The sequence below is a fragment of the Maylandia zebra genome, linkage group LG16 (genome assembly GCF_041146795.1).
Source record: "Maylandia zebra isolate NMK-2024a linkage group LG16, Mzebra_GT3a, whole genome shotgun sequence".
In the NCBI taxonomy this organism is placed as follows: domain Eukaryota; kingdom Metazoa; phylum Chordata; class Actinopteri; order Cichliformes; family Cichlidae; genus Maylandia; species Maylandia zebra.
Genome location: NC_135182.1, coordinates 2,235,504 through 2,262,020, shown reverse-complemented (window position 1 = coordinate 2,262,020; position 26,517 = coordinate 2,235,504). Strand labels below are relative to the sequence as shown.

Genomic DNA, 26,517 nt, shown 5'->3' with positions numbered 1-26,517 from the left:
TGACATTGCACAACTTAAGTCCCGTGCAACTTAAACATTTCTGCAAAACTGATTTCCTTACGTTTCTCATGCAGGATAGGCACTTAGTAGATCACCATGTAAATGGCACCTGCAGCAGAAGCAGCAGATTTGTTTCCTCAACCTAGTATGTATAAAGGTCTATTTCCCTTGTATTCCATTGGCTGTTCAGGTATTCCATTGAGAAAAAAGAGAAGCTTGGAACTCGCTGGGTGAAATGTGGGAAGACCTCGGGTCCAGACTGTAAGTACAGGGTAACAGACGTCATTGAGGGAACAGAGGTTCAGTTCCAGGTCCGAGCTGAGAACGAGGCTGGCAGTGGACACCCAAGTGAACCCACCGAGATTCTCACCATAGAAGATCCAACAGGTCAGCTCAGGAAATAGATAAAAAAATAAATAAATAAGCTTCATATATTTACAGTAAGTGTATAGTTAAATTATTGTATAGTTTTTATAAAATGCTATAAGCATGTGTGCACTTTTATAGAGCTGTTTCTAATCTCGTTATACTATGTATAATGACAATAAAGGCTTTCAATTCATTAATAATTATATTGTAACAGTAAAAACAATTTAAAGTGCGGAGAGTCTGAGTTTATATTCTCCCCTCCAGGCATCCCATCACCACCCATTGAATTACACGTGACTGGAGCCAGCCGAGACTTCCTGGCAATTGCCTGGAAACCTCCACAAACAGATGGCGGTGCCCCTGTCAGAGGATACCACATTGAGATGTGCGAGGCTGGAACTGAGAAGTGGATGAGGGTGAACTCCCGTCCAGTGAAGGAGCTCAAGTACCGTGTAGAGGAGGGTGTGACCCCTGAAAAGGAGTACATTCTGAGAGTGAGGGCCGTTAATGCTATCGGAGAGAGCGAACCGTCGGACATCTCTGAAAATGTCTTTGCCAAAGACTCTGACTGTAAGAATCTTCATATTTGTTTCTGAGAGTCACCGGTGCCCTTCATTTGTGGCTGAGAAAGATTTTGTTTTTCTGTGTTTTCAGGCAACCCAACTCTGGAATTCCAGACTCTGGATCTAGTTGTTGTGGAAACAGAAAAGCTGCACATCCCAGTTCCCTTTAGAGCAGTCCCCTTACCTAAAATCACCTGGCACAAAGATGGCAAAGAGCTGAAGGCGGATGAACGCCTTGGCTTTAGGTGAGTGTTCTGTGCGAATCCTTTCATCTAGAACTTTTGTCATATCGGTTATTTCATTTCACACCAGCACAGGCCTTACACTCATCCATCTCTGATTTGCATAAAAACTTTATGCTTGCTGTGAAATTTAATCCTAATATAACAAACAAAAAAATAAATAAAAATCTACAATCCACCCACTTTCAAGCCATTTTTCACACATTTAAATGTGAGGAAAAGTTTGAACATGAATATTTGAGTCTAAAATTTTCATTTTTCTTACCATCAAAATGCATCAAGATCCTTAATTTGGGACCGATGTGTAAATGTCTGAGTAGTGGCAAGTTAAGGTAAGAAAAATATAGAAAAAAATTCTAGCGTATCTAGGTATTGCTTTTTGTGATAACTGAAAAATAATGTTGTTAAAACATATTCATAGTTTTCATTTTTGACACTTGCTCTACCCAACAGTTTGAGACTTAATGCATTCAGTCTGATATTTAAAATTAAGTTTAAAATATACTAAGAGGTAGAAGAGTGCTGTCCAAGAAACTGAGCAGGACCCTCAAACTCCCAGCCTCTACTAGCACCCGATCTGGGAATATAAAGAATGGGGAATTTATATGTATTTACATGCCTGATCTCTGCTTACCTGTAGAAGTCATGCCAGGTTTAGGGTTGGGTTAGGGATAGATTAGGGATTTAGGGTCAGAGGGGTTAGTAGGCAATTTTTTTATGTGCGTATCTGTCCCAAATTGATCTATTTCAGCTGTTAGAAAGACCAGTTTTTATTAGTTTTTGACACATATATTTATATTTCAGTTAGCAAAACAATGGTCTGAAAGTGACCATTTAAAAAATATTTCTTTTTTAATTTTAATGTCAAAAACTAAAATTTCATGTTTTAGGGTTGCACAGCGTCAAAGTGTTAGCACGGTTAGCCTGTTAGCGCGTTAGTGCCGTGCAGCCCCTAACATGGGCCAATCCGTGCTAACAGAGATCTGCCGCGTGAATGCGGTTATGACGTTAACGTCATTATAACGAGAGTAACTCTGACAGCACTAATTCTAATGTATAAAACTAAAATTTCACAGCACTCACTATATATGGGTAAACTTTGGACCATAAAACATTTAAGAAAATTGGAGTTGTTTAAGTAGAAATGTTACCAAACATGTAATAAAATAATAATAATAATACATTTTATTTATAGACGCCTTTCAGACCCTCATGGATGTACTGATTTGAGATGGAATGACTGATATAATAGAAGAACATATTCTTTAAAAAATACTATATTGAAATTACTCTTCAAACAAACAGTAGAAAACTGATCTTTTTTTGCTGGGAAAAAGCCCAACATGAGCTCCATTAAAATGGCTTTGTGTCTTTTCTTTCTTGGTTGGTGCTCAACAGGAAGGAGTATACCTCCTGTCACCTGGAGATTGACATCAGTCTTCATGCCGATGCTGGAGTGTACAAAGTGACACTAGAAAACAAGCTGGGAAGTGCCAGTGCCACCATCAATGTCAAAGTCATCGGTATTTAAACACACATGGCCAGTTTGTACATCACTGGAGAGACACACTGAACCTGGAGCTGATGTTTTTTCATGTCTCTATGTCTTTGTGTTCAGGGCTTCCTGGTCCTTGCAAGGAAATTGTGGCTTCTGAGATCACAAAGAGCTCCTGTAAAGTTTCATGGGATCCACCAGATTATGATGGTGGTAGTCCAATTCTTCACTATGTCTTGCAGGTCTGAGATGGCAGCGTGTTTTTACTGATCACGTTAGAAATCTGACAGTGAAAATAAAATGCTCATGTGTTTTTTCATTTGTTCCTTTTGTGGTGCCGCACAGCGGCGTGAGGCCGGCAGGAGGACATACGTCAACATAATGTCAGGAGAGTGCAAGGTGAGCTGGGTGGTCAAAGATCTCATCCACAATGGAGAGTACTACTTCAGGGTCCAGGCCGTTAACAAGATTGGAGGAGGAGAGTTCATCGAGCTCCGCAACCCAGTCATCGCCGAGGACCAGAAACGTAAGGAAATCGAATCTGGTGATGTCATACAAGGATTATACTTCCTGCTGTGAGAATGCCAGTAGAGAATATGATCACTTGGGATGGAGATGGAGATTAGCTAAAGCATTCACCCTTAACCATTCGAGGGATAGCAGCAGGAGTCAGCACAGATGATACTGTGTGATTTTCCCAGTTTAAGATTGATTATTATTTCTTAAAGTTTTATAGCACTTGTACTCAGTGTTGGGGAGTAACGGAGTACATGTACCAGCGTTACGTATTTAAAATACAAAATATGAGTAACTGTATTCCATTACAGTTACTGTTTAAAAAGGTGGTATTTAGAATACAGTTACTTTGTTGAAGTAAAGGGATTACACAGCGTTTTTTTCCTGTTTCATATGTTAGGCTATGCCCTCTCTATTTTGGTGATTCCACGCCGATGGAAACCCAAACAAAACACGCATTAGGAGGCTCTAATGTCTTTGTCTCAATCTCGCGGCCCATGTCACCCCTAGTTGCATAATGACATGAAGAAATATTTTTTTAAATTATTACCATCCATCCATCCATCCATCTTCATCCGCTTTATCCGAGGCCGGGTCGCGGGGGCAGCAGACTAAGCAAAGAGGCACAGACCTCCCTCTCCCCAGCCACCTCCTCCAGCTTATCCGGGGGAATACCAAGGCGTTCCCAGGCCAGCCGAGAGATATAATCTCTCCAGCGTGTCCTGGGTCTGCCCTGGGGCCTCCTCCCGATGGGACATGCCTGGAACACCTCACCCAGGAGGCGCCCAGGGGGCATCCTTGTCAGATGCCCGAACCACCTCAGCTGGCTCCTTTTGATGTGGAGCAGCAGCTGCTCTACTCTGAGCCCCTCCCGGATGGCCGAACTTCTCACCCTATCTCTAAGGGAGAGGCCAGCCACCCTTCGGAGGAAGCTCATTTCTGCCGCTTGTATCCACGATCTCGTTCTTTCGGTCACTACCCACAGCTCGTGGCCATAGGTGAGGGTAGGGACATAGATCGACCGGTAAATTGAGAGCTTCGCTTTTACACTGAGCTCCCTCTTCACCACGACGGACCGGTGCAGCGTCTGCATTACTGCAGCTGCAGCCCCAATCCGTCTGTTGATCTCTGGCTCCCTTCTCCCATCACTCGCGAACAAGACCCCGAGATACTTGAACTCCTCCACTTGGGGCAGGAACTCATCCCCGACCCGGAGTGGGCACTCCACCCTTTTCCGGCTGAGAACCATGGCCTCAGATTTGGAGGTGCTGATCCTCACTCCCGCTGCTTCACACTCGGCTGCGAACCGTTCCAGTGCGAGCTGGAGGCCTGCCCCCGATGAAGCCAACAGAACCACATCATCCGCAAAAATCAGAGATGAGATTCTGAGGCCACCAAAGCGAAAGCCCTCCGCCACTTGGCTGCGCCTAGAAATCCTGTCAATAAAAATTATGAACAGAACCGGAGACAAAGGGCAGCCCTGGCGGAGCCCATCACCCACCGGGAACGAGTCCGACTTATTGCCGGCAATGCGAACCAAGCTCTTGCAACGGTTGTATAGGGATCGAATGGCCCGTAGCAATGGGCCAGACACCCCATACTCCCGCAACACCTCCCACAGGACACCCCGAGGGACACGGTCGAATGCCTTCTCCAAGTCCACAAAACACATGTAGACTGGTTGGGCAAACTCCCATGCACCCTCAAGTATCCTCGAGAGGATAAAGAGCTGGTCCAGTGTTCCGCGACCAGGACGAAAACCGCATTGTTCCTCCTGTATCCGAGGTTCGACTAGCGGACGAACTCTCCTTTCCAGCACCCTGGCATAGACTTTCCCAGGGAGGCTGAGGAGTGTGATCCCCCTGTAGTTGGAACACACCCTCCGGTCCCCCTTCTTAAAGATGGGGACCACCACCCCAGTCTGCCAGTCCACAGGTACTGCCCCTGATCTCCACGCAACATTGCAGAGGTGTGTCAACCAGGACAGCCCTACAACATCCAGAGCCTTCAGGAACTCGGGGCGGACCTCATCAACACCAGGGGCTCTGCCACCAAGGAGTTGTTTAACTGCCTCAGTGACCTCGCCCCCGGAAATTGGCGGGTCATTCCCCTCATCCCCAGACTCTGCTTCCTCCTCGGAAGACATGTCAGTGGGATTAAGGAGGTCCTCAAAGTATTCCTTCCACCACCTGACAATTTTCTCAGCCGACGTCAGCAGCGCTCCGCCAGCACTATACACAGTGCAGGTAGAGCACCGCTTTCCCCTCCTGAGACGCCTGACGGTTTGCCAGAATCTCTTCAAGACAGTCCGAAAGTCTTTTTCCATGGCCTCTCCGAACTCCTCCCACACCCGAGTTTTTGCTTCAGCCACTGCCCGAGCCGCATTCCGCTTGGCCTGTCGATACCTGTCAGCTGCCTCCGGAGTCCCACAGGCTAACCAAGCCCGATAGGACTCCTTCTTCAGCCTGGTGGCTCCCTTCACCTCAGGTGTCCACCATTTGGTTCGGGGATTACCACCACGGCAGGCACCAACCACCTTGCGGCCGCAGCTCAATGCAGCAGCTTCGGCAATGGAGACGCTGAACATGGTCCATTCGGACTCAATTTCCCCAGTCTCCCTCGGAATGCTGTTGAAGCTCTGCCGGAGGTGTGCGTTGAAGACCTCGTGGACTGGGGCCTCTGCTAGACGTTCCCAGCACACCCTCACTACGCGTTTAGGTGCACCAGGTCTGTCCAGCGTCCTCCCCCGCCACCTGATCCAACTCACCACCAGGTGGTGATCAGTTGACAGCTCAGCCCCTCTCTTTACCCGAGTGTCCAGAACATATGGTCGCAGGTCTGGTGATACGATTACAAAATCGATCATCGACCTACGGCCTAGAGCGTCCTGGTGCCACGTGCACTTATGGACACTCTTATGTTCGAACAGGGTGTTCGTTATGGCCAAACTGTGATTAGCACAGAAGTCCAATAACAAAGCACCGCTCGGGTTCAGATCAGGGAGGCCGTTCCTCCCAATCACGCCCCTCCAGGTCTCGCTGTCGTTACCCACGTGAGCATTGAAGTGTCCCAGCAGGACAACAGAGTCTCCAGATGGAGCACCTTCCAGCACCCCCCCCCCCCCCCCCCCCCCAGGGACTCTAAGAAGGCTGGGTACTCCGAACTGCCACTCGGCGCATAAGCGCAGATGACAGTCAGGACCCGTTCCCCGACCCTAAGGCGCAGGGAACAAACCCTCTCATCCACCGGGAAAAACCCCAAAGTACCGGCAGCAAGCCGAGGAGATATTAGAATACCCACCCCAGCCCGCCGCCTCTCACCAGGGGCAACTCCAGACTGAGACAGAGTCCAGCCCCTCTCCAGGAGACTGGTTCCAGAGCCCAAGCCATGTGTAGAGGTGAGCCCGACTATATCTAGCCGGTACCTCTCAACCTCACGCACTAACTCAGGCTCCTTCCCCACCAGAGAGGTGACATTCCATGTCCCTATTGCCAGTCTTGGCAGCCGGAGGTCAGTCCGCCAGGGCCTCCGCTCCTGGCCGCCACCCGGCACACAATGCACCCGACCCCTATGGCGCCTCCTGCGGGTGGTGGGCCTGCGGGAGGATGGGCCCATGTCTCCTCTTCAGCTTGTCACCGAGCAGAAACGGAAGCTGGAAGCATGTAAATATAATAATAATAATAATAATGGATTGCATTTATATAGCGCTTTTTCGAGAACCTCAAAGCGCTTTACAATTCCACTATTCATTCACTCTCACATTCACACACTGGTGGAGGCAAGCTACAGTTGTAGCCACAGCTGCCCTGGGGCAGACTGACAGAAGCAAGGCTGCCATATCGCGCCATCGGCCCCTCTGGCCAACACCAGTAGGCAAGTAGGGTAAAGTGTCTTGCCCAAGGACACAACGACCCGGACAGAGAGCCCAGGGATCGAACCGGCGACCTTCCGGTTACAGATGCGATTCCCAACCCCCTGAGCCACGGTCGCCCGTTAATAATAATAATAACCACTGCAGCCTGACGAGCCCAGCTGTAAGTAAGCTATTAAGACTCGACTGTACACCGTGTTCCTGTTTTCCTCTGAAACAATAAGTTCTGTTGGAGCAGCCTTTCAACGCCTCTCTGTCTGAAACTTGACCCAGACAACAAAGTAAAGCTCGTTTTCAGCTACGAGCCCGACACGAACCCGACGTATCAGCCAGAGGTCCCTGTACTACAGTTCGGAGCCACGGACCTGTTTTATATATGCGCAGAATAGTTTTCTATACGAGATCGCTGCAAAAAGTGCAGCCTTACCTAATGTCCACCTACTGTTACTCATTTATATCAAGATTCTAGTTGGTGTTGGTATGAAAATGAATATTTAGTTTTCCTAAGTTTTCAATGTTTGACATTTTGCTTCCAAGAGAAATCTAACTGAATGCAAAATCTTGTTCCAGATGCTCCTGACCCACCAGTGGATGTGGAAACCCACAACCCAACATCCAGTACTGTTACTCTAACCTGGAAGCCTCCCATGTATGATGGTGGCTCCAAAATCATGGGCTACATCCTAGAGAAGCAGCAGAAAGGAGAGGACAAGTGGGAGAGGTGCAATGACTTCCTGGTGCCTGTACTATCCTACACCGTCAGAGGATTGATTGAAGGAAAGAACTTCACCTTTAGAGTCAGAGCTGAAAATGCTGCTGGGATCAGTGAGCCATCACGCAACACGCCATTTATCAAGGCCGCTGATACCATTGGTATGTATCAGCTGTGTGGTCTCGTTCTCTCTCGATCTATCTCTCACTTTCTTTATTTCTAGGTACGCATTTCGGTTTGTCTGATTTTATTTCTCTCTTAGATCCTCCAAAGGTTTTCCTGAGTGGCAGCTTGCAGTCTGGTCTCGCCGTGAAGCGAGGCTACGAGATCTGCCTGGATGCCAACATTTCAGGATCTCCGTACCCTCAGATCACCTGGTACTGGAACAACCAATCAATTCAGCCTGAGCCACTCCGGAAGAGACCTGAAAAACCCCTGAAGAAGAAGGTGGAAAAGAAGGAAGAGGAAAAGAAGGAGGAAAAGGAGAAAGAAGAGGGGACAGCTGAGAAGAAAGAGGAGAAGGAGGGAGAGGTGAAAGAACCTGAGGAAAAAGAAGGCGAGGTGAAAAAAGAAGGCGAGGTGAAAAAGGAGGAGGAAGTTCCACAACCAGAGGTCGAGGAGCCAGACTACCCCACCATAAATGAACGCCTGGCCATCGACAATAGCCACAAGGGTGTATCCTCTATCGTTATCAGGGACTCGATTCGCCCTGATCATGGTGTCTACATGGTGAAGGTGGAGAACGACCATGGCATTGCCTCGGCAACCTGCGAGGTCAACATACTCGGTGCGAGTTCTTTTGTGTTTTCTATATCCAAAGCTTTATACTTTAAAGCTAATCATGTGTTAAAAAAAGATACAAAAAGTTCAAATCTGAACATTTATTCTGTCTACAGATACTCCCGGGCCTCCCGTAAACTTTAGATTCGAGGAGGTGAGGAAGAACTCTGTGATCTGCAAGTGGGATCCCCCTCTGGATGATGGTGGCAGCGAGATTCTCAACTACACCCTGGAACAGAAAGACAACTCCAAGCTGGAGATTGGTTGGAGCACCGTTACCGCAATATTGAAAGGATGTCGTTACTTGGTGCCCAAACTCATTGAAAAGAAGGAGTACATCTTTAGGGTCGTGGCTGAGAACAAGTATGGTGCAGGCCCACCCTGTGTCTCCAAACCGGTCATTGCCAAGAATCCTTTTGGTATGGGTGCATTTATTATTATTCTGGTCTATGCTGTAAGCTAGTTTTTGGTTTTGTTTTATTTGTTTGTTGTTTTTTTCAGCTTGGTTTGTAAAGTTTTAAAGCACAAAAATGTTTGTAACTGATTAAAGGTCAGCTGAAATTAAATATATGTCATTATGTAGATTAATTAACAGATAACTGTGCTATTAATGAACTTAAAGGTATATAAACAATAGTAACATACCACTTATTTTTGTTCTGCTATTTCATCTCGGTATGTCCTTAGAACCTCCCGAAGCACCTGATAAACCACAAGTTGATGACATCACAGCCAATAGCATGTTGGTCACATGGAATGAACCAAATGATAATGGCAGCCCCATCTTGGGATACTGGGTGGAGCGCCGTGAGATCAACAGCTCACACTGGGCACGTGTAAATAGGTGAGAAAACCATACAATGTAACCATTTTCTTTCTTTCTTTTCCAATTTGCAACAAGACACATGAAAGTGCATATTGGCTTGTGTGAGGGTAATAACAAAGCCTTCATGGTACCTTTGGTCTTCAGGAACATCATCCCTGTCCCTGAGCTAAATGTTGAAGGTCTGATCGAGGGGCTGACTTACATCTTTAGAGTTGCTGCCGAAAACCAGGCCGGCCCTGGAAAGTTCAGTGTTCCCTCTGAACCCAAGACTGCCCAGCCAGCAATTTGTACGTAAACTGTTCTAAATCCTTTGTTCGACAGAACTGTGAGTTGTCACTAAATGTTTTATTCTTAGTTATATCCATCTATAACATTTATTTAATATTTGAAAAATGAGCAACTGGCAATTTTTAGAATTTAGAAGTATGAAGAAGAAAAAGTTATGGTAAAATTATTTGCTCCTTTTAAGATTTTCTTTTGGGTTTTTTTAATACTTGTCACATTTATATGTTTCAGATAAAATTTCAAACAAATTTTAATATTAGAAATTGGTAACCTGAGTAAATAGAAAATATTTTTTAAAAGATTATTTCATTCACATTCACATTACAGGGCCTCGAAAGAGTCCTGTATTGTTATTTTTCATCACTACCTCCCTGAGTCGGGAGGGGATCATTTGTGCGTGTGCTGCCTTCCTTGGATGTGGTAGTCGTTTGTCAGGTTCTCTCCGGAATCGAACCCTGATTCCCCATTATCTGTGGTCAAACATGGCAGGCAGATAAAGTGCCATCGAAAGTTAATATGGCAAGCATTCGAATGAGACATCGCCGCCGTGGAGGGAAAGGGTTACAGTTTAACATTTTGAAGAGTCCTGTTGCATCTGGCATAAAATGAGCAAATGAATGGAACCATGAATTCTCTTCTCTACTAGAAAATCCTGAAAGAGAATATTCAGCCATCACTTTGTGCCCTGAAGCTCAAGCGCACCCAGGTTATGGAGCAGTACGATGATACAAAACACACCAGCAAGTTCACGTTTGGATGGCCTAAAAAGCCCAACTGAAGGTTTAGGAGTAGCCAAGAGTAACTCCAGACTTAAAACATATAGAAATGGATTGACATGACTTCAAACAGGGCAATATGGCTGAATTCAAACATATCTGCAAAGAAGAGTAGACCAAAATTCTTCCACACCAATATAAAAGATTCATTGCCAGTTATTGCAAACACCTGATTGCAGTTCTTGCTGCGAGAGGTGGTAGAACCAGCTGTTAGGTTCACTTTTTCATATAGGGCCAGGTAGGTTTGGATTCTTGTACTAAATGAAATCATCATGAAAAAAACAGCATTTTCTATTTACTTATGTTGTCTTTGTTAAATACAATTTGTTTGATGATCTAAAACATTAGATTAGATGATTTCCAAGTGTTTTTTTGTTTTAGTATAATATTCGAACTGAATTACTTCCTACCTCATCTGGGTATAGTTATTCTCACTGAAATATAGTCAATCGTAGGGTGAGATTCATCTGTGTTTACTTTGACCCTACAGTGCCTCCAGGTCCTCCAGTTGCCCGAGTGGCAGCAACTACTGACCACTCCATCGAAGTTGAGTGGGACCCGCCTGCTGACAATGGAGGTGGGGAAATCCTGGGATATCATGTGGATAAGGTGAAAAAAGTTACTTCTCATAGGTTTTTAACTTTGTTTTTGAGATTCTGTCATGTTAGAAGTTGATTTCAGTCCTGATGGATGTTCTTGTTTGTTTTGTGGTGTTATTCAGGCTATGGCTGGTACCAAGGACTGGTCAAGATCTACGGAACGTCCGTGGAAGACTCGGAACTTCACTGTTTATGGAGTCAGAGAGGGAGCAAAGTACACGGTCAGAGTCATTGCCTGTAATGCTGCTGGAGAGGGAACACCAGGATTCACAGAGTCTGTATTCGTCAGAAATCCTGCAGGTTAGCTGAAAAACTCAGAAATTTTTTTTTAAAAATGTAGAAATTTGAACCAGTGTTCAATTAGATCAAATCTTGTTTAATTTCGTATTGATGTATATCTTCTTCTTCTTGTATTTTATTTGTTTGTTTTTCATTCTTTGCTTCTTTGCTGGTCATCACTAACAGAGATCCCAGTAATTGAATTGGATCTGTCTGTCAAGAATGGCGTCGTGATCAGAGCTGGAGAAAACCTCCTTATACCTGCTACAGTCACAGGTAAACCCTACCCAGCCATCACCTGGACCAAGGATGATGGCAAACCCGACAAAGACCGTGCGGAGATCCTCACTGAGGACAACAACAGCATCTTTTCAGTCAAGAATGTCCAGAGGAAAGACTGCGGAAAATATCAAATCTCCGCTTGCAACCCCAGTGGCATCAAGTCTGCATGGACCAGAGTGGAGGTCATGGGTGAGTCCAGGACGTTAGAATTCAGTCTGAACTTGTAATTAGTTGAACAAATGATCAAACAGGATAATATTGTTTTATTTTCAGATGTCCCGGGACCTGTCACAGACCTGAAGCCTGTTGTTGTCACTCGTAAGATGATCTTTCTGAACTGGGATGACCCTGAAGACGATGGAGGCAGTGACTTGACCGGCTTCCTCGTGGAGCGAAGAGATCCCAAGATGCACACATGGAGGCAACCTGTTGAAACCGCCTCGTCCAAGTGTGAGTGTGTGGGCATTATGGAGGGACAAGAATACCTGTTCCGTGTCATCGCCAAGAACAAATACGGCCTGGGCCCACCTGTTGAGCTAGGACCCATCAAGGCTGTAGACCCACAGGGTGAGTGCTACGTTTATTTTCATTCTATGGATGTTGGGGATTTTGTGTTTAGAAGCAGTGTGAAATGTGGAAGTGTGTTTGAAACAAGTTTCTTGTGTGGTTTTGCAGGCCCGCCATCATATCCTGAGAAGTTCCACTACACTGAACGCACAAAGAACTCCATCACGTTCGCCTGGAAACCACCACGTAATGATGGCGGCAGCCCTATCATTGGTTACTTTGTTGAGAAAAAGAGGCAGGACCAGCAGGCCTTTGAGCCCTGCAACACTGAGATCTGTCCCAACATGACTATGACTGTGGAGGGCCTGGATGATGCCTGGATGTACGAGTTCAGAATCAAGTGTGCCAACCTTATTGGAGAGAGTGAGCCATCCATCCCACTGACTGTGGTTATCCAAGATGATGAAGGTAAAGCCTGAAAACTTCTACTTGTTCAAGTAATGGATGGAAGAGTTTTCTCCAGAGAAATGTATATAAAATAAAGAGGTCAACCCTGGTGGACGCTAATAACTTGGCTCATGGCTCATGCATTCTGATTTGGTTGATTTCTGTCTTGCCTTTCTCAGTGTCTCCTGAGATTCACATGCTGAAGCAGTTCAAAGGGGACACCATTACTGTGAAGAAGGGTGAATCCATCGAGATCCCAGCTGATGTCCTGGGACTCCCCATCCCTAAGATTGAGTGGTCTAAGGATGACGTAGTGATCGAGAAGCCTACTGAGACTCTACTGATGGAGACAAATGTGACTGGCAGAATGAATTGCAAGACCATGCTGTCCATCCCAGCAGCCAACAGGAGGGACCGTGGCAGTTACACTGTGGCTGCCTCCAACAACATGGGTTCAGCCACGCACACGGTCTATGTCATGGTGCTTGGTGAGTTGAAATCATGTCACTGTGGTGGTACTTTATAACATAAAATATGGTGTTATGTTATTAGTTATGCTAGTTCTGTTTGTATCAGAGTAACCAGCTGACAGTGTCCTGACTGAACTCATGCTCTTCTCTTCAGACCGACCAACTCCACCAAGGAATGTGACAGTAACCAATATCAGAGGTGAGTCCTGCTACCTCAACTGGCACGCACCACTTGATAATGGCGGAAGTGAACTGACCAACTACATCATTGAGAAGAAGGAAGTGGTAACAGAGGTGCCTGAGGTGGAAGAGGGACAGGAAGCTCCACCTGAACCGCAGTGGGAGGAGGTTACAAATAGTATAATTGAGAGAAAATATGAGGTATGTCTTTATAATAGTAGCACCAACTACAAGTTATATTAATAATAATAAATGTAGTCCAATTGGTTTCCAATGGTAACATCACCTACATCTTTTGAAGGTCTGGAACCTGGAAGACAAAAAGACCTACCTTTTCCGGGTACGGGCTGAGAACCGCTACGGTAAATCTGATCCCTGCACAACTGAGGAAGTTCAAATTATAGACCCCTTCGGCCTTCCTGGCCCTCCAGAGAAACCAACAATTGCAGAGTACTGCAAGACCTCCATGACTCTAACCTGGGAACCTCCCAGAGATAATGGAGGCTCCACGATTATTGGTTACTGGCTGGAAAAAAGAGAGAAAGGTACTGCTTACTGGGCTAAAGTCAATAAGATGCCCATCACAAAGAGGGGCATGAAAGGCTGGGAGTACCAGGTGAGCTGTGGGGCTTTCTAGTAATTTTAGCATTTATTTTAAGGAAAGCACTGCCTCGGTGTGTACAACTCCTTGTTTAGAAATTGAATACTGTTGCATTATGTGTCTCTCAGGTGACACGTCTGTTTGAAGGAACAGAGTACGAGTTTAGGGTCGCAGCCTGTAATTCAGCAGGAACCGGACCTTTCAGTGGACCATCTGACTCTGCCTTTGCTGTTGACCCTCTCAGTAAGTAAAGGACAATGCATGTCTTTTTAAAACCCACCAGCTTACTTAAGTCTGGTGTTGGCCACCAGATTCAGGGGGATGATGAATGATAGAATTTGGATACTTTTTTCACATTCTGTTGCTTTTCCCTGCAGCTCCTCCAAGCATGCCTGCTGCTCCCGAGGTGGCCGATAAGACAAAACACAATGTCACACTCTCCTGGAAACCACCAGAGAGTGATGGTGGCAGTCCCATCAAGGGCTACATTATCCAGATACAGGATGAGGGGACATCAGAGTGGGTGAGAGTAAATGATCCTGAAACCCTGCACCCCACTACTGAGTTTACAGTGCCAAGCCTCCGCGAGCTGAAGCGCTACCGGTTCAGGATCATTGCTGTCAATGACATTGGAGAGTCTGATCCCAGCCCCCGCACTAGTGAAGTTCTTATTGAGGATGTCCAACGTATGTCTGAATTTAAAGTAATTTTCCCTACAATAAGTAGATACTGTGTATTTCATCCACTGATGTGTTTATCAATTCCTACTCAACAGTTCCACCTTCAATCACACTTGATGTGATGGCAGATGACCTGGTTTCCATCCGTGCTGGAGATCCCATTAGAATCCCCACCACCATCAAAGGCCGGCCCACTCCTAAGGTAACCTGGGACTTTGACGGCAAAGCCAAGTCGCACAAGAAAAACAAACTCCACACACTGCCTGTGGACTCTGAGGTGAGACCTTAATACCACATTTTCAGGAAAAAAAAAATCACCTTTCTGAAGAGTTCTTGCCCTTCTTTCCCTTATTTTTCACTTGTCTGTTACAATTTTATGAAACCATTGCATTATTATGTTTGTGTTTGTATATCTTACAAAATACATAAGACAATTCTTTAAATATTTTTTTGTTTTGCTTGTTCAGGTGGAGTCCACAGACACCACTTCTGTTGTGACTATACCTGTCAGTCTGAGGACTCACTCTGGACGTTACACCATCACAGCCAAGAACAAGTCTGGACAGAAACACCTCAACATCAGGGTCATTGTCCTCGGTATGTTTGTGACTTTTTTTTTAAGAGAAGCATACTTATAGATGACTAGCAATGGCAGAGTGGCATCTTTTTCCTGTGTCCTAAATGTTTTACTGTGCTTGTGCCTGCAGATGTTCCCGGACCTCCAAAGGACTTAAAGATTACTGACATCACCCGATCAACCATGAGGCTGATCTGGAAGCTCCCCAATACAGATGGAGGAGAGCGAATCAAGAGTTACTTTATTGAGAAGAAATCTGTGACCGACAAGGCCTGGACCAAGGTAAACATCACCTTGTTGTCAGTTTCTCTATTCTATTTTGCTAAGTTTCAAAAGTAATGTATGGAAATAGTCCCTTTGATTAGATGTTGCAGGAATGGATAGAGACTCCCAGGCTAAATAGTAAGCTGCTTCTATGATTCTAATATGTCCATGACTCAGAAGCACTAGATATAACAGCTAAGTTTAACTTTAAGATTCTGCTGTTTGTGATTGATTAGCTGCGTTTTTTGCTTTGTTATCAGGTTAATGTAGCCTGTGCTAGCCAGGCCTACGTGGTGCCAGGACTGCTAGAGGGTCAGGACTACCTGTTCAGAGTGCGAGCAGAGAACCGATTGGGATTCGGCCCGTTCACTGTCACCACTGAACCTGTCCGGGCCAGAGACCCCATCTGTGAGGACTTGTTTGGAATTTCAGCTCCAGATATGCAGCACATACTTCCAAAGTTTATATGAATTGCCCTAACATTAACCATCCTCTTTCTCAGACCCACCTGACCCCCCCACCAAGCTGAAGGTTAACCTGGTGACAAAGAACACTGTCACCTTGAGCTGGGAGGCTCCCAAAAATAATGGTGGCTCTCCTGTGAAGCATTACATCATTGAACGATTGAGCTGGGACACCACCGGCAAGGAGAAAGAGACCTGGAAACAGTGCAACAAGAGAGATGTGGAAGAGCTCACCTTCGTGGTGGAGGATCTCAAAGAGGTCAGGCTTTCCTCTTCAAAGTATTCCTCCATGTACTGCTTGTTTCCTGTATTAATTAGAATCACATTTATGAATACATGGCTGGAGAAAGGCATATTTTAAATGTCACTTTTTGTCCTAGTTTTAAGATTGATCATTTTCTTTCTGGAAGTTATTTAAGATGATTTCTAGAAAACTCAAACTGATAACTGATGAAAATGTAATGCAATAAAAGTTGATTCTGTTCATCGGGGTGTAGCGTTTTCAGTGGGAGAAACGTTTCGTCACTCATCCAGCTGACGTCTTCAGTCTCAGCTGACTGCAGGTTTCCCACCTTATAAACAGGAAATTTGCCCAATAACTGAAACAAGCACCACCAGTGAAAAATGGTCAGTTTCAAGATCATTAATATGCAAATTCTCATGACCACTGATCAATGGCCATGAGTCCCATTCACAGAGAGTTGGGGAATGGCTGCAATCACAGCATTGTAAGATGGTGACAGATGTACCCTTAGGCCCCCTCCTCGATTCAGAGATGGTCTTTCCCTTTTCACGTAAATGGCCTCCTTGACTCCGCCCTCAAACCAGCGTCCCTCCCTGTCCAGGATGTGAACATCCTCATCCTTGAAAGAGTGTCCACTGGCCTGTAGGTGTAAATAGACTGCAGAGTCCTGGCCTGACGAGGTGGCTCTTCTGTGTTGTGCCATCCACTTAGCCCAGGGGTGGGCAATTCCAGGCCCCAAGGGCCGGTGTCCTGCAGGTTTTAGATCTCACCTTGGGTCAACACACCTGAATCACATGATTAGTTCGTTACCAGGCCTCTGGAGAACTTCAGGACATGTTGAAGAGCTAATTTAGCCATTTAAATCAGCTGTGTTGGTTCAAGGACACATCTAAAACCTCCAGGGACACCGGCCTGGAATTGCCCACCCCTGTCTTAGCCAGAGGTTGTTTGTTTTCCCTGATGTATAAATCCTGGCATTCCTCCTGGCATGTAACAGCGTACACTATGTTACTCTGTTTGTGTCGGGGGACCCGATCCTTGGGGTGGACCAATTTTTGGCAAAACTCTTCTCCCACTGAAAACGTTACCTCCAGATGAACAGAATCAGCTTTTTGGGATTTCCTTAGCTGGATGATCAAGGATGCATTAAGATATAATGCAATAAAGATTGCTTCTTTTACTTTAAAGTTTTTTAAGATGATTAATATTTAGTGCATAATCTTTAACCCACTCTATCTCTTTGCGATGTTACTGTCATTTTAACTTGTATTTCTCCAACACAAAATTTGAGAATTAAGCCAAAATGTATCCTGCAGAGAGAGTTGCTTCTGAAGGACATCTATATTTTTTACAAAAAAAACTAACAACAAAAAATAACAGGAGAGGATAAAACCTGAGCTTTCAGCCCACTTTCCACAGTGATTTGGGAATTTCTACTGGAATTTTACCCAAACTTTGTGTTGACTGTCTTGTTAATCTACAGGGAGGAGAATATGAGTTCAGAGTAAAAGCTGTAAATGCTGCTGGACCCAGCCGACCCTCTGCCACCATTGGACCCATGGTCATCAAGGATCAGACATGTGAGCAACAGCCTCTTCAGCCAATGACAGGCTACTCATATTCCACTCTATTTGACCAGCATGTTTGTTTTTTCAGTCAAATATTCATAGGGGCTGTTTCACGAACATCTGTGGGTGCCTGAGAATGTTGCATTCAGTTAACTTTATGATGGTGATTAACAAACAGTTTGTTTTGTCGATCATAACAAACGGATCATCTCTCTGCAGGTCCGCCCACTATTGAACTACGTGAGGCTATGGAGGGAGAGGAGGGCTGTGACATCAGCATTGTCGCAAAAGTTAGCGGCTGTCCGTTCCCCAGCCTCGTTTGGCACAAAGCCAGTCTGGACAAACCTGAGGAGAAGTCTGCCATTCAGTATGACCAACACATCAACAAACTAGTAACCCAGGATAAGTGCACCCTTCTAATACAGCAAGCCAGCAGGCATGACAGCTCACTCTACAGCCTGACCGCCACTAATAGTCTGGGCACTGTTTGCAAGGGCATCAAGCTCTCAGTGTTTGGTAAGAAATTCAACCTAAAGATGTTACATGTGTCTTTTCAACTCTTAAAAAATATTTGGATTTTATTTCTCAACAAAGCTGAATCACAGCAAACCATATATCTCATCAGATAATTTAATTTAAAGGCAACAGCAGTACAAGTTTCATTACCAGACGCTTGGCCTGGCAGAGCGCTGTGTCACCTTCAAATCAACAGCGCTATGCCCGACTCAAAGCCTTTGCAGTATCCAAAGTTCTTTGTCTAAAAAAGTTTGTAATGTTCAATTAAAAACAGCAATCTTCAGAGAGAATGAGAATGTCATTTTGTCCACTTGTATTTTGAAACAGAGACTCAGTTTATTCAAATTGTGTGATGTTCTCAAATCAAGGTTAAAAGTCTCGTAGCAGTTTAATTATCAGGTGATAGCAGGTTTGATCACTGGTTGAAGTGATTTCCAGGTCTCTTCAGATATACATATATGACTCAGCCTCCCTCCCTATGTAGGGCCTCCTGGTCCCCCAGTCGGACCAGTCAAGTTCACGGAGGTGTTTGCAGAAAGAATAGGCCTCGCCTGGAACCCTCCCATCGATGACGGTGGATCTAAGATCACCAACTACGTGGTTGAGAAGCGTGAGGAGAACAGGAAATCGTGGGTCCATGTCTCCAATGATCCCAAAGAGTGTACCTATGTGGTAACCCGGCTGACCGAGAACCATGAGTATGAGTTCAGAGTCATGGCTCAAAACAAGTTTGGAGTAGGCCCACCACTGGTCAGTGATCCAGAGAAGGCCAGAAATCTCTTCAGTGAGTTTAGACCATCACGTCTTCACCCTCATTACACAAATGAGGACAAATAACTTGTATTACACTTTGTTAATATTATCTATTACATGTTAAATTATTTATTTACGGTCCACTTACTGCATAACTTACCGTCATCATTTTCTAATATTAAAAAAACTACTGTCAGTTCTATGGTTTTATATATCAGGATATATTAAAAAAAGAAATTGGCCTTTAACAGGCCAAACATAGACAATATTACATATTACACTGTGTCACTAACACCCACAGCTCTAGAGGATTCTGATCTGTCTGTCTGGTAATTCATAGACAAATGATGTATTGATTATGGGTGGATCGTGGATAACAGCCCTGTCCTCTTGCAGCTGTCCCCGGTCAGTGTGAGAAGCCCACTGTGACCGAAGTCTGTCTGGAGTCAATGACTGTCAACTGGGAAGAACCCAAGTACGATGGCGGGTCCCCCGTCACTGGCTACATCATCGAGAAGAAGGAGACCACTGCCAAGCGCTGGATCCGTGTCAACCGTGAGCCCATTAGGGCACTGCCACTGGGCAACAACTGGGATGTCACTGGGCTACTGGAAGGGGCCCTATACCAGTTCAGGGTCATTGCTGTCAATGCTGCTGGCTGTGGACTGCCCAGTATACCTTCTGACCCCATACTCTGCAGAGACCCCATCAGTAAGACAGAAGTTATTATTGTGTTAAAGCATGTTAGCAGCAACATTGCAACAGAGATTAGATCCTGTTAAATGATTCTCGAGCAAAACTAAAATAAATGATCCCAAATGAAATGTCAAACTCCAGACAGCAAATTGTGTTGGTGCTGAAACATGTTTTACCATTGTGTATGCTTCTAATCACATTTGTGATTTAGCAGAAACTGGAGCTTTACAGTATTTCAATTTGTGCATGCAGAGCCTCCTGGACCGCCCACTCCAAAGGTAACAGACTGGACAAAGTCTACAGTTGAGCTCGAGTGGATACCGCCTCTGGTGGACGGAGGGTCAAAAGTCACAGGCTACATTGTGGAGTTCAAGGAGGTGAACAAGGAGGAAGAGGAGAAGAAAGCTCAGAGGAGGCTACTCCTGAGTGTAGCTGAAGAGGAGAAGGAAACAGAAACTGAAGAGGCCTGGGAGAAGGTAAAAAGAGAAACAGATTGTGACCAGGTGTTCGGCGGGGTTATAAAAGAAATCGAAAAATGACAACGCCACCTAGGGGAATTTCACCCCCAGGAAATATACATTTAAGAAAAATAGATAAAAGGAATAAAAAGAGGCCGCACAGATTCGAGGATGCACACCGAGGCAGGTTGGCTCCAATATTAATACAGTTTTATTTACGGTTAAAATAAATAAAATATTAGAAAGCAAAAGGTAGCGTCGTTGTTGACAGTGTCCTCAAGTTAAAAATAAAACAATCATGGAACTTGGACTTACCAGCAGCCGTGGACCCAAAAGAAAATCACACAAAAAGAAAATCACTACAGCCCACCCGGTGCTGTGCAAAAGAAAGTGTGAAAACGACCCCCCACCTGAGGTCCCAGGGCCACTGGCACGTCCTCCGTCCACTGAAATACAACACAGAGCAATACGTTAAAAGAATAAAAGGACACTGAGCGTCAGGCTCGCTACAGATCATAAAAACTAAAACCAACTGTGATTACTTTAATAAAAGACACACACACACCAAACTGGAAGGCTTGCGCCCCACGAGTCAAACTACAACTCGTGCTGGTGGTAATTGTCCAGGTTCAAAATAAAATGGGCAGCAAAACACAGCTGATTTCCCACTTACTACTACTTACTTCCGAAAAGAAAACCTAATTTCTGCCGTTCAATAGGCTTCTGAACAAATGTAAACTTTTTAACATTATGCAAAATTGCAAAACGCTCAGCTGTGTCTCTAATAAAACCTCTGTAATTTGCTCTGCTTCAGTTCAGCAGCATCAGGTAATGTTCATTTATTGATTAATAGTTTTCTTCCTTCTTTTTTGATCTACTGCAGAATATTTTTGTAAAATCGTTTTTCTGTTTTAGCCTCAGCTACGTTGACACAAAGGCATCTGCTGTGATGCTCACACCTTAGATAAAGTCTCGAAAGTGTCAGCTTCCTTTTTATGGTTATAAAATTATGTAAATGTACTGATCTATGATCTGAATTATACTATTGACTGAGTGTCTGAGGCTAACAGTTACACAGTCATACCAAGACTCTGTCCTGATAGTTTCCACTTTCTCTTTTGTATCAGAGATACTGAGACAATATTCAGGATAAATAACCATGAAAACAATTTATTCAGTTTAGAGGTTTACACATCACATCATTATAATCACAGAGCCCGTTTCACTTGAATCGTCCACTTGATGGCGCAGTAGAGCAAATGAAGCATCACAATGCTTCGAACCATGAGTCGACCGGTTGGATGGAAGCTTCAGTTCATCTCACCATCACTACCTGTAGCTGTCATATGATCTACTCGCTTGCTGATCAATCCGTCGCGGTGTGCCAGCATTTACTGCTGCTTTGCGCCAAACGCACGGGAGGAACGATCCAGAAAAACACCGGCTTAGCTTTATACGGGCTGACAGCACCCTGCAATCAATATGCAGGAGGGTTCCCAATTAACCTAGTTGCGCAGGAGAGAGCGAGGGCGGTAGAGCGAGAGAGAAAGAGGAAAAGACTAACATAAGACACCAATGCATTAAATCTATGAAGAGATAGAGCACTATGGTTGTAATGATGCAGTAAAATAATGTAATCTGTGTATATATGTAAATGGTAAATGGCCTGCATTTGTATAGCGCTTTTCTAGTCCATAGGACCCCAAAGCGCTTTACACTACATTCAGTCATTCACACACTGGTGATGGCAGCTACATTGTAGCCACAGCTGCCCTGGGGCGCACTGACAGAGGCGAGGCTGCCGGACACAGGCGCCACCGGGCCCTCTGACCACCACCAGTAGGCAAACATGGGGTTAGTATCTTGCCCAAGGATATTTGGCATGCAGCCAGGATGCAGCCTGGGATCGAACCACCGACCTTCTGATTAGTGGCTGACCTGCTCTGCCACCTGAGCTACAGCCACCCACATCTTTACTTTACAGAGTGACATCAGTTGCTCTGAACTCATCTTTAATGTTGTAATGTTGACTTCAGGATTTGAGACATCTCCACAAAGCCAATGAAGATCCAGTATGTAGTGTTTTTAACATGATTAAATGAACGTTAATTTGCATTTCGCCTCTGCCCAGGCAAAGGACACTGAGATCAGAGGAACTAAATTTGTGGTGGCTGGCCTTAAGGAAGGTGGTCTGTACCGCTTCAGAGTCCGAGCTGTGAATGCTGCTGGAGTAGGAGACCCTGGATTAGTGTCTGAGCTAATTGAGGTCAAAGACAGAACAAGTAAGATACAGATCCAACTTTAACATCTGGCAAAGCAATATTTTTTGTTAATAACACAAACGTAAAAATTGTCCCCGTCTCGTGCAGTTCCTCCTGAGATGGATCTTGACGCCTCAGTGAAGGAGAAAATCGTAGTCCATGCCGGTGGCACCATCCGCATTATCGCCTACGTGTCCGGCAAACCTGCCCCACAGATCACTTGGTGCCGGGATGACAGTGAGGTGCCCAAAGAGGCCGTGGTGGAGACGACAGGCATCTCTAATTCACTGGTCATTAAGAACTGCAGACGCCAACACCAGGGCATTTATACACTAAGTGCAAAGAACGAGGGCGGAGAGAGGAAGAAGGCGGTCATTGTTGAGGTCCTGGGTGGGTAATCACATTCACCTCAAACAATTTGAACATGCTGATGCATAAAGAGCTGTCCCATCCACTTTCTTAACCGCGTATCCAAGTAGAATATGGAAGCTTTATGTGCAGAGTCTGACTCCGTCCTTATCTCTACAGACGTTCCTGGACCAGTTGGTCTTCCCTTCGCTGGAGAGAACCTGACCAATGACTCCTGCAAGCTGACCTGGTACTCCCCTGAGGATGATGGCGGCTCAGCCATTACCAACTATATTATTGAGAAGAGAGAGTCAGACCGCATGGGTTGGACCTCTGTATCTTACACAGTGACAAGAAACAATGCTGTAGTACAAGGACTCATCGATGGCAAGGGCTACTTCTTCAGGATTGCAGCTGAGAACATCATAGGCATGGGACCTTTCGTCGAGACCGACAAGATGGTTCTCATCAAAGATCCCATCTGTAAGTCCAACATGTAGTAACCTGAAAGGAAAGGAGTCCCTTATTTAACATTTTAGTTGTAACTTCTTTACAATTTTAAGGGTAATCACCAAACTAGAAAAAACATAATAGGAGTTATTACTGAATTGTTATATACAAAGTTTTTTCTTAAATCCTCATTTCAAAGTTGCAACTATTAGGCATGAAATCTAGAAGACGCTGATTTTATGTCGTTTTAAAAATTAATTAATTCATCAATTAATTATTACAAATTTGTTTTAAATCTATGGAAGCGCAAAAATAGTTTTTCAATTATATACTTTCAATAATTTGAATGTTAATTATAACCTGGAAGTAAATCTTTTTTACAAGTCAACTCCTCACAATTTGTGCAGAATATCTACAGGAAAACAACAACAACCGCTCGTGAGGCACGAAACCCTTTGACAGTCATTTGGGTAGAACAAAAAAAAACTGCTGTCACTCTGTGTTTGTATCTTCTGCAGCTGTCCCAGAGCGTCCTGAGGATCTAATCATCACAGCTATTACCAAAGACTCCATCTCCGTCACCTGGAGACCACCCAAATATGATGGTGGTGCAGATGTGACCAGCTATGTCCTTGAGTCCCGAATGATAGGCCATGACAGCTTTGTGAGAGTAGGCGGAGAGGACAAGCTGATGGACAGACGGTTCACACTAACTGGGCTGAAGGAAGGCTCAAGCCATGAGTTCAGAGTCTCAGCTGTCAACCAGGTGGGACAAGGCAAACCATCTTTTGCCACCAAACCTGTGCAGTGCAAGGATGAACTTGGTAAGTGACACAACATGACAACATTAATTTTATCATAAAAACTAGTGACTCACCAATGTGAAAACCAAGGATGGTAACTATGATTCAACATTGCTTATGAGGTATAACAGTTGTTTCAGCAAGTTGGTTTTGGGATGTAATTCGAGGTTTGTCAGTGTTTTGCCATGTAATGGCATAAAGAGATGTTTTAATGCTTCAGTTGTCAGCAAAGGCCAGAGCTTGTATGTTTTTATTCAGCCGTTCTATTCTGATAATGGAGATAACTTGAGTTTTCCTGGTCTCACGGATAAACTGATTAGATTCTGATTGTCAAAGATCACGGTTACCTTAATCTCACTAAACATACTTTTGGCCAATATGTTATTTGCTAATTATGAGAAAATTTAATACAAATATCTAAATGGCAGAGTCTCACCGTAGTGTGTGTGGAAGTCTTGTGTTAACCCTGCTTCTCCAAATAATGTGAAAAGACAAAATTATGACATTTTATATTCAAAAGGTCATATTCATGTGTAAAAATACATTTTTAGGTCAGGTTCTTCTAGGTCGTATTTGAGAAAATGAAGGGAAGTCCAAATATGGTTAGATACTGAACTGATGACATTCACTCATTTTTGAACCCCACCTTCATGTGTACAGATTGTGGGGTTTAAGCTACAGTATGTGTGAACATTCCTGTTGCCTATGTTTGTTCATACAGAATAACTGTAAATATATTTTTATTTTAAGTTATTTTTAAAGGCTTCAATGCATCTGTTGTATGATTTTCAACACACATGGACTGGAACTTGATCTTCGTGGTTGTTGTGGAAATACAATAAACAGGATTAAATAATTTGATATGAAGAAAGAAAATGTGACAAAATGTGCCATTATAACTGTTGTAGGTGTGGAAATGGTCTTTTAAATCAGAGAAAATGATCTAGGGGAAGATTTTCAGCTGATATAATAACTAGCTTAACTGTTACCCCTGCAGAGCCACCGACTCTGGACCTGGACTTCAGGGAAAAGCTCATGGTAAAGGTGGGAGACACCTGCATGCTGTCGGGACGCTACAGTGGCAAACCGGCCCCTGCTATCACCTGGGCAAAGAATGATGAGGACCTGAAGGCAGATGAGGAAATCAGCCTCCACAGCACCACCCACCACCTCAGCCTCAACATCAGCAAGGCCAAGAGAGAACACAGCGGCCGCTATTGTGTCAGCGTGGAGAATGCTGCTGGCACTCGCTCGGGAATCTGCACCATCACTGTGGTCGGTGAGTCGCAGCAAAGAGCTAATGACCTGACCAGCTGTGGAACTAACACAACACAAAAGTAGCATTGATCCGAACCAACACCTAACACCAGAAATGAAGGATATGTTAATGGATGTATCGAGATGAGTGATCAGCTGCTTGTACATGACTCAAAATCAAATCAGAGGTTTAAAAACTAAAATTCAGAAAAGGCACTTAAAACAGTGCCTCTGTCTGTCTGAGCAACCCGTTCTCACTCCCAAAGCGTAACATTTTACGCTAGGTGACAAATCGTCACCATATTACGTTTTCGGCTACCCACCACGTTCCTAAATGACGACCTCGGAAAAAGAGGAAATATGAGAACCGTCTGGACTGAACCTACACATGTTCGCTCTTTTTCTTCAAATCGCTTAGAAACACGCTATTTAACATCATTAAAGTCCTGGTTAAGGTCAGGAATAAGGTTATGGTCAGGGCTAGGGATAAGGTTAGGTTTAGGGCTGGAATACAGGGCTGGAACGTCTACTACCGCGGGAGCGTCATTGCACTGGATTCCAGCCATAACCCGCCGCGTACCATAAGAACGCCGAAGGTCTCCTTTCGCGTTCCTCAGGAACGCCGCGGGACGTGACAAAACGTCGACATGTTACGCCTCGGGAGTGAGAACGCTCTGGTCTGAGCATTTAAGACCGAATGGCCACGTGTAGTCTGGAAAAAGTCAAGATTTTTTAGACTACTTGGATACACAACACATCAAAATCAGACAGAAAATTAGAGTAGTAAGTATACTGGAGCTGCAATATGGACCATAAGAGAGATTTATGGTATATTATCAGGAAAAATGAGTGACAGATCCACATATGAGGGGCCTGAAAGGCTCTCTCTTTTTAAATACTATAGGAAACAAAAATAAGCAATCTGAGGGTGACGTACTGTTTGGGCAATGTGCAACATATTCAAGATAAGAAGAGGCCTGGTTTTTTCGAGAACTTGTATATAAGGAGGAAAGTTTTTTATTTGATTCTGGGGTTAACAGGGAGCCACTGATGAGAAGCTAATATGAGAACATTATAGCCTCTTTTTCTAGTTTTCTTTTCTCGTTTCTTTTGCTGCATTATTTTGGATCAAGCGAAGGCTTTTGGGGGAACTTAGAACAACCTGATAACTACAGTAACTGAGCCTAGAAGTAAAAAAGGCTTGAACTTGTTTTTTAGAATTACTCTGAAACAGAATGTTTCTATACTGCAGAAATACTAATGCTTTAGACTTTAGATATTTTCCTTTACTTAGCATGTTGAACAAGTAACTGTTTAAATGTGTAATAAATGTTACATTTGAGTATCCCAGTATTATAACCTTTTATAAGCCAAGGCG

The 26,517-nt window shown here is 44.4% G+C and overlaps 1 protein-coding gene across 8 annotated transcripts in view; it reads left to right on the top strand.

Moving 5' to 3' along the window:
• Positions 1 to 26,517, top strand: part of ttn.2 (titin, tandem duplicate 2) — a 219,318-nt gene that overhangs the window by 126,749 nt on the left and 66,052 nt on the right. For all 8 annotated transcript variants that reach the window (XM_076874633.1, XM_076874632.1, XM_076874631.1 and 5 more), the window contains 36 exons: positions 191 to 387; positions 634 to 939; positions 1,024 to 1,177; positions 2,573 to 2,697; positions 2,793 to 2,911; positions 3,015 to 3,195; positions 7,627 to 7,929; positions 8,031 to 8,555; positions 8,665 to 8,967; positions 9,236 to 9,392; positions 9,519 to 9,661; positions 10,926 to 11,044; positions 11,157 to 11,334; positions 11,500 to 11,784; positions 11,869 to 12,162; positions 12,271 to 12,570; positions 12,729 to 13,037; positions 13,174 to 13,400; positions 13,501 to 13,815; positions 13,929 to 14,043; positions 14,178 to 14,486; positions 14,576 to 14,757; positions 14,948 to 15,077; positions 15,188 to 15,339; positions 15,582 to 15,729; positions 15,824 to 16,044; positions 17,513 to 17,609; positions 17,817 to 18,113; positions 18,598 to 18,897; positions 19,263 to 19,577; positions 19,815 to 20,038; positions 22,152 to 22,302; positions 22,390 to 22,671; positions 22,810 to 23,112; positions 23,598 to 23,903; positions 24,880 to 25,161. In XM_076874633.1, the coding sequence (XP_076730748.1) occupies positions 191 to 387; positions 634 to 939; positions 1,024 to 1,177; positions 2,573 to 2,697; positions 2,793 to 2,911; positions 3,015 to 3,195; positions 7,627 to 7,929; positions 8,031 to 8,555; positions 8,665 to 8,967; positions 9,236 to 9,392; positions 9,519 to 9,661; positions 10,926 to 11,044; positions 11,157 to 11,334; positions 11,500 to 11,784; positions 11,869 to 12,162; positions 12,271 to 12,570; positions 12,729 to 13,037; positions 13,174 to 13,400; positions 13,501 to 13,815; positions 13,929 to 14,043; positions 14,178 to 14,486; positions 14,576 to 14,757; positions 14,948 to 15,077; positions 15,188 to 15,339; positions 15,582 to 15,729; positions 15,824 to 16,044; positions 17,513 to 17,609; positions 17,817 to 18,113; positions 18,598 to 18,897; positions 19,263 to 19,577; positions 19,815 to 20,038; positions 22,152 to 22,302; positions 22,390 to 22,671; positions 22,810 to 23,112; positions 23,598 to 23,903; positions 24,880 to 25,161 (8,354 nt within the window). The remainder of the gene's footprint in view (positions 1 to 190; positions 388 to 633; positions 940 to 1,023; positions 1,178 to 2,572; positions 2,698 to 2,792; positions 2,912 to 3,014; positions 3,196 to 7,626; positions 7,930 to 8,030; positions 8,556 to 8,664; positions 8,968 to 9,235; positions 9,393 to 9,518; positions 9,662 to 10,925; positions 11,045 to 11,156; positions 11,335 to 11,499; positions 11,785 to 11,868; positions 12,163 to 12,270; positions 12,571 to 12,728; positions 13,038 to 13,173; positions 13,401 to 13,500; positions 13,816 to 13,928; positions 14,044 to 14,177; positions 14,487 to 14,575; positions 14,758 to 14,947; positions 15,078 to 15,187; positions 15,340 to 15,581; positions 15,730 to 15,823; positions 16,045 to 17,512; positions 17,610 to 17,816; positions 18,114 to 18,597; positions 18,898 to 19,262; positions 19,578 to 19,814; positions 20,039 to 22,151; positions 22,303 to 22,389; positions 22,672 to 22,809; positions 23,113 to 23,597; positions 23,904 to 24,879; positions 25,162 to 26,517) is intronic.